At 34.5% G+C, this 18,552-nt stretch overlaps 1 protein-coding gene across 1 annotated transcript in view; it reads left to right on the forward strand.

Annotated features, from left to right (window-relative positions):
• Positions 1-2,493: 2,493 nt before the first annotated feature.
• Smp_047460 (SpAN g.p. (M12 family)) overlaps positions 2,494-18,552 on the forward strand; it is a gene marked incomplete at its 5' end in the record, with an annotated part of 30,891 nt that continues 14,832 nt past the window's right edge. The window contains 4 exons of the mRNA XM_018795581.1: positions 2,494-2,590; positions 7,063-7,204; positions 12,824-12,896; positions 17,974-18,177. Of these exons, the coding sequence (XP_018649880.1) occupies positions 2,494-2,590; positions 7,063-7,204; positions 12,824-12,896; positions 17,974-18,177 (516 nt within the window). The remainder of the gene's footprint in view (positions 2,591-7,062; positions 7,205-12,823; positions 12,897-17,973; positions 18,178-18,552) is intronic.

Consider the following 18,552-nt stretch of genomic DNA (forward strand, 5'->3'; position numbering starts at 1 on the left):
GATCCTAGTATAAGATTGTGCAGTGCTCATCCACGACCCTGAACTTGGTAGTCAAACCCAGAGCCTTCGGTTTCGCAGATGAACGCCTGAAATCTGGACCACTGTGTCAGCATCCAACGATGTTAACTTCTGACTTTAATCCATTGTCCTCAAGTGGGAAACTGCCTCTTTTTCGACACCGTTTAACTTTACTGATCACGACTTCTCATGAGAACTCTGGAAATTTCCTCTTGAATCTAGTCACTAGTGAAAACTTTATAATTGTCACTATGTGTTTGTAGGGGTTATTCAATTTCATAGAAAGTATTTTATGACTTCAATTTCAAGAATCAAAATGTTAATATATATACCTTAATCTTCGTTCCTTCTATAATGAAATGATGTTAAACAAACTATTTACCTTGATTTTATAGAGTTGAGATCATGAGTCAATTGAAGCAATTTCGTGGATCGATTGAAGTCAGACATTAACACCGTTGAATACCGGCTCAGTGGTCTATCGGTTAAGTGCTTTGGCGCAAGACAGGTAGGTCCTGGGTTCGATTATCGCGAGTGCGGGATCGTGGATGCGCACTGATGAGGAGTCCCGTAATGGGGCGAAACGGCCGTCCAGTGCTTCTAGGTTTTCCATGGTGGTCTAGCTTCAATTGACTCATGATCTAAACTCTATAAAATGAGTAAAATCTCCACCGAACCCCTTCTGATATTTACTTTAATATTATTTTTATATTTCTACCTATAATTCAATGCGCAATTGATTATGAAAAGAATCATAAATTATTAAGAATTATTAATTGAATCATTTATCAACAAAACAGATCCTAATGTAATTCAAGTTTTCAATCTTAAGGATACTCATTAAAAGTACTTTCAGAAAATATACAAACTTATATATTACCTGTTATCTAAATTACATTTAATTGTTATACCTTTACAATTAAAATGTACCAAATTGTTCTCATTTTCAATGGTAATAACATCATAGACAATTTTAAAACATTCTACAAATATATCATATATATATGTAAATTTCAACGTCATTTCATTCTTTTGAAAGGGAATTCAATTAACAACATAAAACTAAAAACAAAAATATACACTGAAATTCACTTGGTATTGTTTGTTTGAATCTTCTCATTGATGTTTAGGACTGTAATTGATCAGTCTCAAATTGGCATATGTGCATACTGTGCGTATTGCCTCGATATAGCCTTAATTCACAAGCATTATAAGCAAAGATGGATAGTGGCTAGCAGTGGAGTCCAGGACGCGCGTTTCGTCCTATTTAGGACTCGTCAGCTGGGTGCAGTTGCATCTCAGAGTTGTTGTTCACTCTGGCACTCGAACCGAGTACATTTCGTTTCAAACGCCATCGCGTTATCCATCTTTGCTTATAATGCTTGTGAAATAAGGCTATATCGAGGCAATACGCACATTGTGCACATATGGCCAATAAGAGACTGATCAGTTGCAGTCCTTAACATCAATGGGAAGATTCAAATAAGTAATACTAAGTGAATTTAAACTTCAGCCCATTGCACAAACAAGTGGGTATCAGGACTCAGTAGCTGAGTGGATAACGCGATGGCGTTTGAAGCTAACGGTATTGGGCTTGAGTCCCAGAGTAAACTGCAGCTCTGAGATGCAGGTACATCCAGCTAACGAGTCCTAAATAGGACGAAACGCGAGTCCTGGATTCCACTGTTAGCCACTATCCATCTTTGCCCAAAATACACTGAAGTTTGTGTTATTTCTATTTTAAATTTAAAAAGATTGATGATGTTTCACCAGATAGTGAAAATAGTTATTTGATAATTTATAGATTTAAGAACTTCTATTACTGTAAATAAATTAATATAGTTATAATATCCCAATGAGTAGAAAAATAAGATTTTCGGACGTTTCGTAACTCAGTTTAAGCCAATTCTTCAGAGAATAATATTACTGTATTATTTACATGACGATAAATTATTTTAATCTGAATTTAACATATCCGATTTTTTTTATTTTCAATGTTTTACTATTATATTTGAAAAAAAATAATAAACAAAAACAATAATACTTCATTTTCTTTTATTTCCTACCAAAACTTTACTTTTTCCCCTTTATATCAGGTTAAATATGTCTATCTTTCTTTGAATCCATTCATATAATCCCCCACCCCTTTTATCTCCCCCTTCTTAAACCTATTAATGATTGAACAAATCATGTGTCTATCTTTTAAATATATATATATATATATATAAAGAGGGGATAGTTTTAATTACTTATAGAAACCTCAATATATATATCTATATAAATACAAATGAATCCAAATTGTATAGTTGAATGATAGTGGACTATATATATATACCATAAGGAATTGATATAATGTTTTATAAAAATATTATTACTTCTATTATTATTATAATAATTGATTATATTCATTTATATAATCAAAAATTATTGATTATTAATGCAACACAATTAACCCGTTATCAACGTTCATTAAGTATGAAAAATATTATATTATGGCCAAATGGTATTGTACCATATATTATTGATGATATAGATAAAACAAAATCTAATGAATTTACAGAATATTTTAATAGTAAGTTATTTAATGAATATTGTATCATTATTTTTTTTGTTATATTGTATAAACAAATATGAGGATAAAACTCCTCCTGGAGCACTTCTGTGGTTATTACTAATCTGAAACTTGTGAAATGAGGAGGTTTGGGTATGAGGTTAGCGAACCTATCTCGCTAACCAAATTATTTAATCTCTGTCCTGGGTGTTAGAAAGTCTTCATTTAGAAGAGTTATGACGAATAAACACCGAATCGAGACTACATATATTTATTTTTTTAAATAGATTTATTCATGGACTGATTCACTAATAATTGAACATGAAATTTAAAGACTAACGTTGAATTCTTTCTATACCGAATAGCTGAAATCCACATAAGTAGTATATGGTGATGATCGGGTATTGAATGTATTTCAGTAGAAGATCGATAAGAAGAGAACGGGAACGGCACGCAATTGGTATGAACAATTATAATCGGAGACTATGAATGAATATTAGCAGAAGGAACAGTCAAATTGAGACAATTGATTGTTATTTTGCAAATTAACTGTTCACTATATGGTTCTCATACTTTAATGAGATATTCTGTAACGTTATGCTAAAACATATTCGATTGTCCCCACCCGTGTTTTGTTCACTACAGTTTAAGTGTTAAGATACTAATATGACAATATTTATGCATGGAATAAAAATATTTCACTATCTAAACCGCTTATACATGGAAAGTACGTTTTCGATTATTTCCCTAGTAGTCAAATTTAAAGTTAAGCAGTTGCCTATCTCCATGTTATTCCGTAGATTTAAAAACACTATAAAATTAGTACTGTAATAATCATGAAACCAGGAATTTTTTTTAGTTTATTTCATATGACGTTATGAATTTTTCCTACTGAATAGTCACATTCGTAATTAGTACAACTGTTTGCTGCCTAGTTGTTTTTAGCAAATCATCTAATAGTTTTACACTATGGTAAAAAGATATTGAAAACCGTAGTGCTCAATATTTTGACTTCTTTAAAATAAGATAATTTTTAACAGAATATGCTAGTTAAAACATTTCGGACAGATTTTATTGTTTCAGTGACTAATTACTTCAGTCATAATTTGGTTGTAGCTTTGAACAAATATATATTCTGTATTTTCAGAATAGGGTTTTGTGGAGATTATAGAATATTCATAAATTTTAACTGACTAATTACCCTTATATCACCATTAAAAGCCTGGAAGCCTAGAACGGCCGTTTAGTCACAGCTTCGGACTCCTCAGAATTGCCTATCGATCATCCTCGTACCTGATAATTTAGAACGAAACGGCTGTCAAGTGTTTCCAAAATTTAAATAGTGGTCTGACTAAGATTAATTTATGCTTAAAGACCTATAGAAATTTTATGTTTATTGTAGTGATTTCCTTTGGGTAAGTAGACCAAATCACAAGATAGAAATGGTAAAATCAAATGAAATTATATACACAGTTGACAACTACCATCAGATCTTTAGAAAATCTCATACATTACCATAAGTTACATTTCAATTTTTTTCTAAAAACACCTATCCCTCTAGACAATTCTAAAATAATGTTGAACAATATACTGCAATCAATAATTGCAGCTTTAGGGTTGAAACTTTGATTCGTTTAACAGATAAAATTTAATGTCTCTAAATGAACAGCTGTGTAAATTAAAAGAATACAGAAAAAATCCTAACTGTATTATATTTCGATAGTTAATTGAATCGCTAAGAAATTCACCCGTGATTAGAACATATGGTTATCAGTTAAGTGATATATTTCAGAGGGGGTTTTTGTGGAGATTTAGTATTTTCATAGTTGAAAGCGTGAGTCAATTGAAGCTAGACCACCAAGGAAAACCAAGAAGCACTGGATGGCCGTTTCGTCCTATTGTGGGACTCCCTAGCGGTGCGCATTCACGACCTCGCCTCACGAGATTCGAACCCAGAACCTACCAGTCTCGCGCCAGAACACTTAACCAAAAGACCACTGAGCCGGTATCCGACGGTGTTTGTCTTTTTCGTTAAATAAATTATTCGAGATCAAGTCCCCTGAAATATTAATATTTTCAACCTAAGTAATTTTCTGCTATATGGCAACATTTAAACTGTGAGTTGATATCCTTAACGACAACACTCAAATGGTTTTAATTGTTTTATGAGTTAGATAAAATGTGTTTGGCATTCATTAAAGATTTTACAAGGTTACGAATTGCTTATGAAAATATTCTCACTTTAAAGTAACCAGTTATTTTAGTATACCCAAATAGAAATCAGTTAGGTAGTGAGGTTTTTGAAAGCGTTTTAATAATTTATTTTCATAGTCAATATCTTGTTGTTATGATTATTGTTGTTATCATTACCGAAATGAAAGAAACAATAGTTTACAAAAACACACATAATGGATTTGTTAGGACTATTGAATTTTCGTAGTTTTACATTACTAATTGCCCTTATTTGGACAACCATTAAAAACTTGTAAGCAAAAAAAAGCTGTCTCGTCTTAGCATGGGACTCTTCAGAAGTGTTGGCCCACCGTTACACCGGGGAGTAAAATCAGAACAATCATTGTTGTAACTGACATAGTGTATCCATGATTTTTATAAAGAAAGAAAGCAAACCATTCTGGAAATTCTTCACTAAATAAAATAAACTTAGTCAAATGACTATATATTTTCAGAAAACTTAAAATAATATCTTATGGTAAGCAGAGATGGATAGTGGCTAGTAGTGGAATCCAGCACGCGCGTTTCGTCCTATTTGGGACTCGTCAGCTGGATATACCTGCACCTCAGAGCTGATGTTCACTCTGGGACTCGAACCTAGTATCTTTCGCTTCAAACGTCATCGCATTATTCACTCGGCCAGTTGCAGTCCTAACACATCGATGGGAAGATTCAAACAAACAATACTAAATGAATTTAATAATATCTTATGTTCGCATATATTCTCTATCGCGTTTGAAATTTAGAACATTCATATGAAGCGAACAACAAACTTCTTCAGTTGAACGCTAAAATATAAGCCAGATAACCGTTAAGTTAAACAAACAATTGTTTGACAACAATATTATCACACAATTGAACCTAAAATTTTATGTGCATTGTAACTCTGTATACGATTTAAGCAACGTGAACAGTATGAAAAAAGAATATGCTAGCCAGTTTTACTAGCTTAACTAGTTACTATTGTATCCAATTATACTGCACAGTTTTCGAAAAGTGATTATTCGGAATGGAATGTCAGTGTAGATTTTACGGAAATAAAGATTTTTCAATATCAAACTGTTATTCTATCAATAACATTTAAGATGTAAATGAATTGACTAAGACATAGATCGCTGGTTTTCTTGATGGACATTATTATTTGAAGAACACACAATAATAGTACTAGCCGATCAAATTGATTTCTTTCTGAAGATAATGCAAATGATTCCATCAATTGATCTACTTCAGGGGAATGAGTTATTTAAGCTATCAGATGCTAGTTAGCTATTTAAATAAAGATAAACATATTGTAGAATTAATGCAAGTATTTATCAAATCTGATTTTCAGGTATGAGTACTAACGTTAAATTATATTAAACATATGTACATTTAACAATGAATAACTAATGTTATCATTAGCATATAATCATTATTATAATCAGTGTGAACTTCTGTCAAACACGAATACATCAAAATATTTAGTCAATATTTGATTACATTTAGACCTTATATAATCGTGTTTTATTCACATTAAGAAAAGCAATCTGATAGCGGCGCGAAAGCGATTGTCAGTCGTTGTCTATGATATATATATATATATATATATATATATATATATATATATATATAATTTGAGATTGCTGACACGAATATTGTTTTGATTCTGATTAGTTATATAATCTCAGCCTCTAATTCACTTTTTTTGGGGGGGGAGGGAATTGTGTTAGGACCAATGCATTAGTGATCTTATTTCATAAGCTGAATTGATCTATAAGAGCGAATGTCCAGCGCTTTAACCGGGTTGGTGGACACGGAAAAACCATTTAGGGGAGTTGGAAAACCATCATTCCAAATCAAAGGTACACATGGGCTCCAGGATCCTGAGGGAACAAATGGCGTATGAACCAATCGTTGGTCACCTGTTACCATGGGAATGCATCTCCTTATGATGTTTCACTACCTTATGGATTAGGCCTTTAGGTCAAAGGTTCCGGGTGTGGCCCCCTAAGAAAACCACCTGCTTCGGTCTGGGCACCCGAGCAGTGTCATAGCCCTCACGTAATGAAATGAAATGATATATTTTTGTGTGGCGCATATTTATCTGGTGCCCCCTGTACCAATATTTATATGTTCAAATAAATAAATAAATAATCTATCAAAGTTTTATGATTATTATTGGCAATAACAAAGCTAGAAGTTTTTCTTTTAGATTGATAATTACATGAATTACTAAGAGGAGCTTCTTTGATATGTATGTATGTTTGTTTTCTAATTTCTAGAACTTGATGTTTTATTAATTAAAAAAGCGATGTCAATTATTGAAGAAGAAACATGTATACAATTTTATGATCTAACTTCTAGAACGAATACACGAAGATTTTATGATAGACATTTGATTCGAATTAAAGGTCGAGGTCAAAGGTAAGTGAGTTATTATTTTTTACTGTTTTTTTATGTATTTAAGAATATAAATAATTGTATTGTGTTTATGTAAATAAACATAACTAATGTGTTATTCGTTAGTTAAATTAATTTGAATATACCTATTAATTAAATAGGAATAGTTGAAAGCATGAGTCAATTGAAGCTAGACGACCATGGAAAACCTAGGAGCACAGGACGGCCGTTTCGTCCTATTATAGGACTCCTCAGCAGTGCGTATTCACTGAAATCTCCACAAAACCTCTTCTGATTATGATTATATGCTCACTAGTGACTGACTTCTAGAGCTACTTCCTCGAGTTCTAGTGAAAAGCAGTGACCAGTGGAGTTCAACCACGTCTGTTGTGAGATAAAAACTCACTGAAGACATTTGGTGAACGGTTGCTCTAAATTCGTGGATAGTTTGGAGTGAGACATTAACACCATTTGATGCCAGCTCAATGATCTACCGGTTAAGTGCTCTGGCGCGAGACTGGTACGTCCTGGGTTCGAATATCGAGAGACGGGATCGTTGATGCTCACTTCTGAGGAGTCCCACAATAAGACGAAACGGCCACCTAGTGTTTCCAGGTTTTCCTTTGTGGTCTAGCTTCAATTGACTCATGTTTTCAACTATGCAAATACTTTATTTATTATTTAATGAGAAATTTTTTTGTGGTTGCCCTTATAGGGTTGATAATCAATAACTGTTGTTTAAGTATCTCATAATTATTTTATAATCTTCACAACATAAAAGTAGATTTGAACAACTTTATTGAATGGTTTTTAATACGCACTGTTGAGAAGTTTCCACTGGACACAAATATATACAATACCAGAATAAAACGATCTGTATTATTGTCATATTGACTTAATAGTAACAATGAATGATCAATTCTATGTTTTCTTAGAAACTTCTATTAAGGCACATAAGAAAAACGTTTTCACTTCTTTGTTTAATGAATCACAACAATGATAAGTCGATAAAAGTTCAGTGGGACAATGAATGAGTGTATATTGCTCCGAATATCTATAGCTGAAATGATAATAAATGAACGCCTTAACTCTCAAATGAACCTGAGATCCATCAAAACCACAGTTATATCTTGATGCTTTCTGTAGAAAGTTAAAGATTATGATATTATTCAAAGTTAACTCTTTAAAAATTTAGAAACGTTGGTAATATCATCCTTAATATCTTACTAGGTGGAATACATTCATTTGATAAAAGATTTTATTGAAAGAAATACAGCACAATCAATTGAAAGAGATAAAATAGGTGAATTATCTTATATATATATATATACTTACTTACGCCTGTTACCCCTCGTCGAGGAGCATTGGCCGCTCACCAGCATTCTCCATCCAACTCTATCCTGAGCCTTCCTTTCCAGTTCTTTCCAGTTGTTATTCATCCTTTTCGTATCTGCTTCTATTTCCCGGAGTAGTGTGTTCTTTGGCCTTCCTCTTCTCCGCTTCCCTTCCGGATTTCAAGTTAGGGATTGAGTCGTGATGCACATTGGTGATTTCCTTAATATATGTCCGATCCACTTCCAACGTCTTTTCCTAATTTCCTCTTCAGCTGGAAGCTGGTTTGTCCTCTCCCATAGAACGCTGTTGCTGATAGTATCCGGCCAATGGATGTTGAGTATTTTGCGTAGACAACTGTTTATAAATACTTGTACCTTCCTGATGATGGCCGTAGTAGTTCTCCACGTTTCAGCTCCAAACAGTAGGACTGTCTTGACGTTCGTATTAAAGATTCTGACCTTGAAATTGGTTGAGAGTTGTTTTGAGTTCCATATGTTCTTCAATTGTAAAAATGCTGCCCTTGCTTTGCCAATCCTCGCCTTTACATCTGCATCCGATCCTCCTTGTTTATCAACGATGCTCCCCAGGTACTTGAATGTTTCCACCTCTTCCAGAGTTTCGCCATCAAGTGTGATTGGGTTGGTATTCTCCATGTTGCATTTGAGAATCTTGCTTTTTCCTTTGTGAATGTGGAGGCCTATCGATGCGGAGGCTGCTGCTACATTTGCTGTCTTCATCTGCATTTGTTCGTGTGTATGAGAGAGGAGGGCTAGGTCATCTATAAAGTCCAAATCATCTAATTGATTCTAAGAAGTCCATTGTATTCCGTATTTCCCTTCAGATGTCGAATTCTTCATAATCCAGTCAATCACTAGAAGGAAGAGAAATGGGGAGAGTAGACAGCCTTGTCTGACTCCGGTCCCTACTGGAAATGCATCTGTCAGCTGTCCTCCATGCATGACTTTGCACTGTAGTCCATCGTATGAGCTTTGGATAATGTTGACAATCTTTTCAGGAACTCTATAGTGTCGAAGAAGTTTCCATAATGTTCTCCTGTCCACGCTGTCAAACGCCTTCTCATAGTCAATGAAGTTGACGTATAGTGATGAGTTCCACTCAACTGATTGTTCAACGATGATCCGTAGTGTCGCAATCTGGTCTGTGCATGACCCATCCTTACGGAATCCAGTCTAATGATCCCTAAGTTCGGCGTCTACTGCGTCTTTCATCCGATTCAGAAGCACTCTGTTGAAAACTTTTCCTGGTACTGATAACAAACTGATGCCTCTGTAGTTCTCACATTTGCTCAGATCTCCTTTCTTTGGTATCTTGATGAGATATCCTTCTTTCCAGTCTGTTGGCACTTGTTCCTCTTCCCAAATCTTCTTGAATAGAAGGTGAAGCATATTTGCAGTTATTTCAATGTCTGACTTCAGTGCTTCTGCTGGTATATTGTCAGGTCCTGCCGCCTTCCCACTTTTGATTTGTCTGATGGCCATCTTGACTTCTTCGATCGTTGGTGGAGTGACATCTATTGGAAGGTCAGTGTGGGCTGCTTCGATGTTCGGTGGATTCAATGGGGCTGGTCTATTCAGCAGTTCCTCGAAGTATTCTGCCCATCTTTTCCTCTGTTCTTGAATCTCAGTGGTTGTCTTTCCTTCTTTGTCCTTGACTGGTCTCTCTGGTTAGCTATATCTCCCTGCCAATTTCTTCGTTGTATCATATAGTTGTTTCATATTCCCTTCTCTTGCAGCTTTTTCCGCCGCCGTTGCTAGTTCTCCCATGTATTTCTGCTTGTCGGCTTTAATGCTTTTCTTAACTTCCCTGTTTGCTTCTGCGTAGTCTGCTTGTGCTTTGACTTTCTCTGCTCGTGTTCGGCTGTTGTTAATTGCTAGTTTCTTGTTCTTCCTTTCTTGAATTTAGTCCAGGGTTCCCATAGAGATCCATTCCGTGTGATGATGCTTCTTAGGACCAAGAACCTGCTGACACGTTGAAGTTAGTGCTTCTTTTATACCTTTCCAGTTGTCCTCCAAAGTAGTTTCTTGTTCTTTCAGTAGATCCTGTAGAGCCTGGAACCTGTTGTTGAGAGTTATCTTGAATTCATTGAGCTTGTCAATATCTCGAAGGCTGTATTGAACCTTTGTAGTGCTGTTTGTCCGGTTGTCCAGTCTTTCTTTAGCTTCAGTCTCATCTTGGCCACAAGCAGGTGGTGATCTGAAGCTATGTCAGCTCCTCTCCGGGTTCTCACATCTTCCATTGATCTTCGGAATTTTTTGTTGATACAGATGTGATCTATCTGGTTCTCTGTGGTTTGGTCTGGTGAGATCCATGTAGCTTTGTGTATGCGCTTGTGTGGGAATATTGTGCCGCCTATAACCAATTTGTTGAATGCACATAGGTTTGCAAGTCTCTCCCCATTTTCATTTCTCTCTCCCAGTCCATGTCGTCCAGTTACATCTTCATATCCTGTGTTATCCACTCCAACTTTAGCATTTAGATCTCCCATCAGGATGGTCAGGTCCTCTCGTGAGCACTTCTCTATAATTGATTGCAGCCTTTCATAGAACTGATCTTTATCATCGTCGTTGCTATCATTGGTGGGTGCATAACATTGGATAACGTTCATTGTGATCCCTTGCTTCTTTGTTCTAAATGATGCTTTGATTATCCTGGGTCCATGAGATTCCCATCCAACAAGTGCATTTCGTGCTTCTTAGGACAGCATTAGAGCAACTTCCTGAGTGTGTGGAGCATTTTCCCCTTCGTGACCGGAGTACAGCAGCATCTCTCCTGTACCTAGCCTTTGTTGTCCAGTTTGTGTCCAATGGGTTTCGCTGATTCCGAGTACTGCCAAGTTGTATCTCCTCATTTCCATTGCTATTTGACTGGTCTTTCCTGTCTCCCACATTGTCCGGACGTTCTATGTACCTATAAAGAGTGTTGCTCTGGTTGTTAGAAGGTGCATCGGTCTCGTGACTTCCGAAGAATTTCGGCTTTCATCATGAGACGTCATAATTATTCCTTCAACTCCCAGGGCAGAGTTTAAATGGTTTGAATTATTTTTTCTGGTTAGCGTTTTTTTAGCGAGTTAGCTTTTCTACGGGATGGGGTCGCTAACCCCATGCCCAACCCTCCTCCTTTACCCGGGCTTGGGACCGGCAGTAACTCTAGAAGAGCTACAGGCGGAGTTATATATATATATATATATATATATATACAACTATATGAATTCTGTGCATGCTTGTTGAATGAAAGCAATCTGTTTAATGTTGCAGTTTAAATTACTGTTTTAGATTCTACTCTTTAGCAGAGTGTACCTACAATCTTGAGGATAGTGATGCCTTCCAACTCCTCACTTATCATCCGGTGTCATAGGCAGAAAATTTATCATTAAGAGCATAGATCATTTCTGGGATTGAAATCTGAAGACTATTTGATCGTTGATTCTTGTTCAATTCTGTATGAACTTCTCCCTTACCATTAACGAGATTTTGTCGATTACATCTTCCTAATGATTGCTACCAAATGGCTCTGAACTAATTGTACTTGATTTGAAGGTAACTCAATTAGATTAATCATGGTAATGTAGTTTGATAAATAGAATATGATCTCCATCAAAAGTTCAAGAACATAATATAGATTATTATCCGATGAGCAGGCAGTATAATTATATACAAGTACCTAGCATAATAAAGAACTTCCAGATTATTTTATTGGTTGTGCATAGATAAAATAGGTCGTTATAAATCAAATTTAATAGTTAGTGATAGCGTGAATGAATTGCATATATCATAAACTTGCGCTATAATTAAATCTTGCATAATAGGCTATGAGATTCTTGCACTTATACCATCAGTAAACCCATGATATCCAGTATGATCGGCTATCATTGCCACACACTGAAGCGTTTATTAAAATGTGTCTGTTTTTCATCACGTTCGTGCATCTTTCAGTCAATCGGCAATTCGAAACCTAAATGGTTTCTTATGGGGAGCTCTTTTCAGTCATTAGGCAACAAATTTTTGAGATCTCTGATAACAGGTTATGTTTTATTTACCTAATCGCACACCGAGAGAAAAATCCGTGGACAGCTAATCACAAACAATGAACTAACGAATAAAAACATTAATATTATATGTCCTTCCGAAACAGGTGAATTCTTACCAACTCAGAAGGATTTATTCTGCCATCAAAGTAAAAAATATTTAAAACTATTTCAGCCAAATGATTTTTTTTTAAAAAATTCAGTACTGAAAAGTTGACAGTTGATCCTCTGCACTGAACTGTTTTTATCCTCACTTTTTTTAGAGGATGCTATTCATCACTAGGCATGATGAGAAATAAGAATCAAGTTCTTCGACTTGGTCCGACTTGCCGAACCGTAAGTACACGTACACATACATATTATTTGTGGATTAATACTATATATAACGATAATTAAGATGCTTATTAGAAAATATCTTGTATATTTTGCTTTAGTAATGTTTTTCTATAATACAAAGATTATTCACGAGTACATTTACTGATAGAATTGCCGACTGTCGCATAATAATAAACAGTGTGTTTTTCACTTAGTATTGTTTGTTTGAATCTTCCCATCGATGTGTTAGGACTGCAACTGGTCAGTCTCTTATTGGCCATACGTGCATACTGTGTGTATTGCCTCGATATAGCCTTAATTCACAAGCATGGTAAGGAAAGATGGATAGTGGCTAGCAGTGGAATCCAGGACGCGCGTTTCGTCCTATTTGGGACTCGTCAGCTGGATGTACCTGCATATCAGAGTTGATGTTCACTCAGGGACTCAAAACCAATACCTTTCGCTTTAAACGCCATCGCGTTATGCACTCGGCCACTGAGTCCTGATAGCCACTTGCTTGTGCAATGGTGTGTGTTTTTATCTACAAACTAATTTTGGGTTCACTAAGGTATAATGTTCAACACATTTATCCTTCGATTAGCATGGGAATGTACAGTTAAACTTATATAATAACAAAAATAAAATTGAATCGAAACATAGATCGTTACAGGAAATTGAAATGTCATCTATAAACAGTACGTATAGCACCGTCGACTGACTACCATAAGAGTAACGAAGGACTTAGACTTTCCTTTATATTTCGACTATTGAATCCTATATATTAGTCATTTAGGACTACATCAAATAATCTAATCACAAATTTATTGTATACCAAATAAAATATAAAAGAATAATTATAGGCATAGTGTTATGAAGATTGTCGAATTTCATTTATATCTAATAAAATCAAACAGATTCAACACCAGAATCAATGTCAGTATTTAGTTTGATGTCCTAAGTGCTTATGTTTTATATCTAGGATGAATAGTTTACAAATTTTGAAGTTTGGTATTATTATTATTACTATGATTAAACCTCCAACAGTGAATATTGACTCTTTGATGAATCGACACTTTTTCTATAGTTATGAAACATATAGATCATCTTTCAAAATTTATCACCCGCTTTATGATATAATTAACAGATATATTTAGTATTATTTAACTTTTAATCCATTAAAATGACAAATGGCGGCAAAATTTATTGTATAAGCAGATGAACCAAAAAAAGTGGATAGGACATATTCTATGTATCAATATTCTCAAATACATAATTCACTTAATGAGTGTATAAACATTAAAATAATTATTGTATGAGATTGACTTTCAATGAAGAAAGTATAGAGTGTTCATGAAGTATCTTGTGGAATATATAATATTACGATATGAGACTCCTCAGAAGGTCGCATCCATGATTCCTGTTGGAGTGATCCAGAAAATTTCTCGCAATAGATAATAAAGGCTCAGGAAACACTAAGAAGCATTTTACGCAATCAGCGTTCACTAGAAGTTTTACCACAAACATCACGAAAGTAAAAAGTCACATGTAAAGTTTTTGATTGACAGATTACTATACTGCTACTACGTTTAGTAGCAGAATTTTCCCAGAATTTTCAGGAAAACCCAAGAACTTCTAAAGTACTATAAAAATCCTATATTTTCTGTGAAGAAATGAACCTTTGGAGTAAAGTGCTTCTCGTATATTTTGTGCCTTTTCTCTCGTGTTCAAGTCGCTGTATAGATTTAGTTTGAAGGTTACTAGAATAGCTTAGGAACCGAGTATAGCGTTCGATTAGCAAGACTTATCACTAACTGTATATTTTATTATTAAAATCTATTATTAAGCATACTTTCATCATTGTTCAATTCACTAGACTTAAGTAACTTTTTCCTAGTTTTCTATGAAACTTTAACTGACCTATACCAAGAATTTCGACGAGAGGACTGAATTAAACAAAAGTTTTACGTTATAACTTAGTTATGACAGGGGTTTCTTTATAATGAAAAACTATGGTCTTCGAAGTCTGCCATTAAGGCACATAGACAACTATCCGATGGGATGATAGTAAAACTATTATGTAAACCTGATTAATTTCAGAATTTAAAATAGTTTATTCAAACTTAATGATTCAATGTGAAATATGAAGGTCCTTTATTTAATCTAACTTAGTTGTTCATTGATGAGTTTTATTATTTTATTTATTTGAACACAAATATTGGTACAGGGAGCACCAGATATATATGCGCCACACAAAAAAATCTCATTTCATTACGTGAGGGCTATTATACTGCACGGGAGCCCAGACCGAAGCAGGTGGTTTTCTTAGGGGGCCACACCCGGAACCTTTGACCTAAAGGCCTAATCCATAAGGTAGTGAAACATCGTAAGGAGATGCAGTCCTACGGTAACCGGTGACCGACTATTCTTTCATACGCCGTTTGTTCCCTTAGGATCGTGGAGCTCATGTGCACGATTGGTTTGGATTAAGGGTTTTACAACTCTCCTAGATGGATCCTCCGTATCCACCAATCCGGTTAAAGCGCTGGACATTCGCTTTTCGTCCTCTCAATCTCGTAAATAACATCCGTGGTACCAGAAGTCAGTGAGTAGGACTTCCCTTACAGAGGCTGTATACGCGTGGACATGTGAGAGCATTTCGAGAGGGATAGCGGACTCTCCTCACTCTCGGCCATATCAGGGCATTCGGCGGCCGATGAGTTAGGAGGTAGAGCATGATATCAGCTTAATATTTCCTAATTAATGATACTTGTAATGATGATATTAGTTTCCTGTAAAGAATTTTTACGATTGTGTTACAGGTCTAAATGGATAAAGATTTTTTATAAAGTAAATTGTATCATAAGATTCACAAACTTCCTTTTTTATTACTTAAGATTTACACGGTTAACACTGTTTTTTCCCACTTTTAGTGTATCCATTACGTTTGTTACCTTTTTTCTTTCTCTATTCAAATCACTTTGTAATTGAATTATTATTTTAACGATACGATTAATTGAATTCACACTACATTTTGATGCTTCCTTTAATGAAAATTCGTTATGTAAGATTATACACTTGATAGTTTATCAAGTATTATTGATGTCATTTATAGTTAAGCATGTAAAAGGTTAAAGGAAATTACATAATTTTACTACAATGTTGTATCATTAATTTGGACCTATTCTTTATGTAAATGTCAAGCTTTAATTATATTCACTAAACATATGATTATATTCTTATAATTGAATGCATATAAAGAAGGAATGAATGAAGCTGACTTACGATTCCCTTCGATGAAAATGTTAGCAACATTGGTAAAAGTTTGGTTTATATATGAAATGATGGATTTTAATGAATATTAGTAGATTTGTAGGTTTATATTCGAAATCACATGTTTATTTAAGCATAAAGTTGAATAATTTCATTATTTTATGTAGTTGAGATCATGAGTCAATTGAAGCTAAAACACCAAGGAAAACCTGGAAGCACTGGACGGCCGTTTCGTCCTATTATGGGACTCCTCAGCAGTGCGCATCCACGATACCGCCTCGAAATTTCGTGGATTGGTTGAGGTTAGACATTAACATCGTTGGATGTCGGCTTACCCAGTGGTCTATCGGTTAAGTGCTCTGGCGCTAGACTGGTAGGTCCTGGGTTGGAATCTCGCGAGGCGGGATCGTGGATACGCATTGCAGAGGAGTTCCACAGTAGAACGAAACGGCCGTCCAGTGTTTCAAGGTTTTCCATTGTGGTCTAGCTTCAATTGACTCATGATCTCAACTCTATAAAATTACTAAAATCCGCACGAAACCCCCTTCTGATAATTTCATTACTGTTATACTGTGGTGAATAGTTACTAGGAAAAATTAGAGAAACACAAAAAAATATATATAAATGAGACATATTACTGTAAGTTATGAGTAGTTTAAACTCCATCAGTAAATTTGAATGACATTAAAATCGTTAAGTTTCAGAATTTGTTTCTAAATTATCAGTATAGTACATAATCTCAGGAAACAAACAGTTTCAAACAATTCTGTTCTTCAAAAGAAATCCAGGGAAATAGAAATAAGATTATCGATCTGTTATGAGAAGTAATGTAGCAAGATGAAATAGTATTGTAGATCAACAAAATACTTTTAGGTTACTGATGATTTCGTTCTCCCACCACGTTAGATTATAAGAACCAGAATCATTTTAGTAGAAAATCAGTTAACCACACTAAGTTGATCTTTTGAATACAGTGAATTATAAGACGATTGTTATAAAAGGGAAGAGGTTAGTCACTAAAATGTTCTACTGATGATTCGAAAAATCGATGATGACGATTTTACTGAAAATGTCTATGGTAAATTCTTTAAACTCGAAGATGATAACAACCAAGTAAACTTAGTATATCAAAATCGAGATAATATTGTCTAAATGGCCAATAACACTATCACTGAATTACACAAACCACTACTGATTATCCGCAAAACAGACTTACTGTTCCTTGATTGGTAACTAATATCATGAAGTTTGGCCCGTATTACTAGCCACAACCTTTTGATTAGAAATGCATATTTAAGAAATAACAGTTCCTTCAATATTCCATGTGTTTTCTGCTGGTAAATGCTGAACAATACAAAGTATAAGTAAAGGGCTTCAGTTGATTTCCTGGAAAAATGTGGAGGGTACAATAATTTTATTATTTATAGAACACACATCACAATCAAGTCAGCAACTCAGAATCAGTTGCTGCTTGCTTACAGATTAGTGTAATGAATTCAAGTAGTCAGTCAAGTTATTTCTTCCAGGCTACAAATATTACGAAATACATATTATAACACAGATGACGACTATAAACATTCAGAAGACCTTAAAACTCTTGTTATATCTGTGTGCAATCAATCTGATTTACTGATGATAAGATAAACTAATGTCAGAAATTTTATCTTGGGAAACTTCAAAGATTACTTTCACTTGAAGACTTGCCATCTGTTCATATGAACTGTTCCAAGATGTTTGATTGGATCTATTTTTGAGAAAGATTTAGAAATTTTTCAATAGTATAACATTTTGAAATGAATAACAATGACTACTCTATTATTTAATGTAGGTTGGTCAAATCCTTCATGAATTACTTCATGCATTAGGTGTAATGCATGAAATTATGCGACCAGATCGTGATCAATACGTTATTCTACATGAAGAAAACATTGATAAATCATATTTGGAAGAATTTAAAAAAATTAAAGAACATCAATCTATTTTAACAAATCGTAAATTTGATTTTCAATCAATAAGTTTATATGATCCTTTTGTAAGTGAATCTAAATGTTACTTTTGTTCTTCTTAATGTTATTTCTTGAATCTTTACAAAGAACTTAGTATATGAATAACTATGAGTATCTCCATTTAGTCTTTAGTATACATTCAGTTAAGCCGTATACTGAATCACGTATAACTTGTAGATTGATTGGTGAGACTACAATTTACGGACGAGCCAATCAGAAGCGTTTAAGGAATTCAAGGTTACGGCGTCAATTTCAGTGTCTAATGTTCATGTACGATCGATTCACAGAGGATTTTAGAGAACACTTGACAATTAAGCGACTACAACAAATGAAACTACTAATAAATTCCTGTATTTGTAATTACGAGTAATTCATGACTTGTAAACCTTGTGCAGACTACC

Source organism: Schistosoma mansoni, chromosome 2, assembly GCF_000237925.1.
Source record: "Schistosoma mansoni strain Puerto Rico chromosome 2, complete genome".
Classification (NCBI taxonomy): Eukaryota; Metazoa; Platyhelminthes; class Trematoda; order Strigeidida; family Schistosomatidae; genus Schistosoma; species Schistosoma mansoni.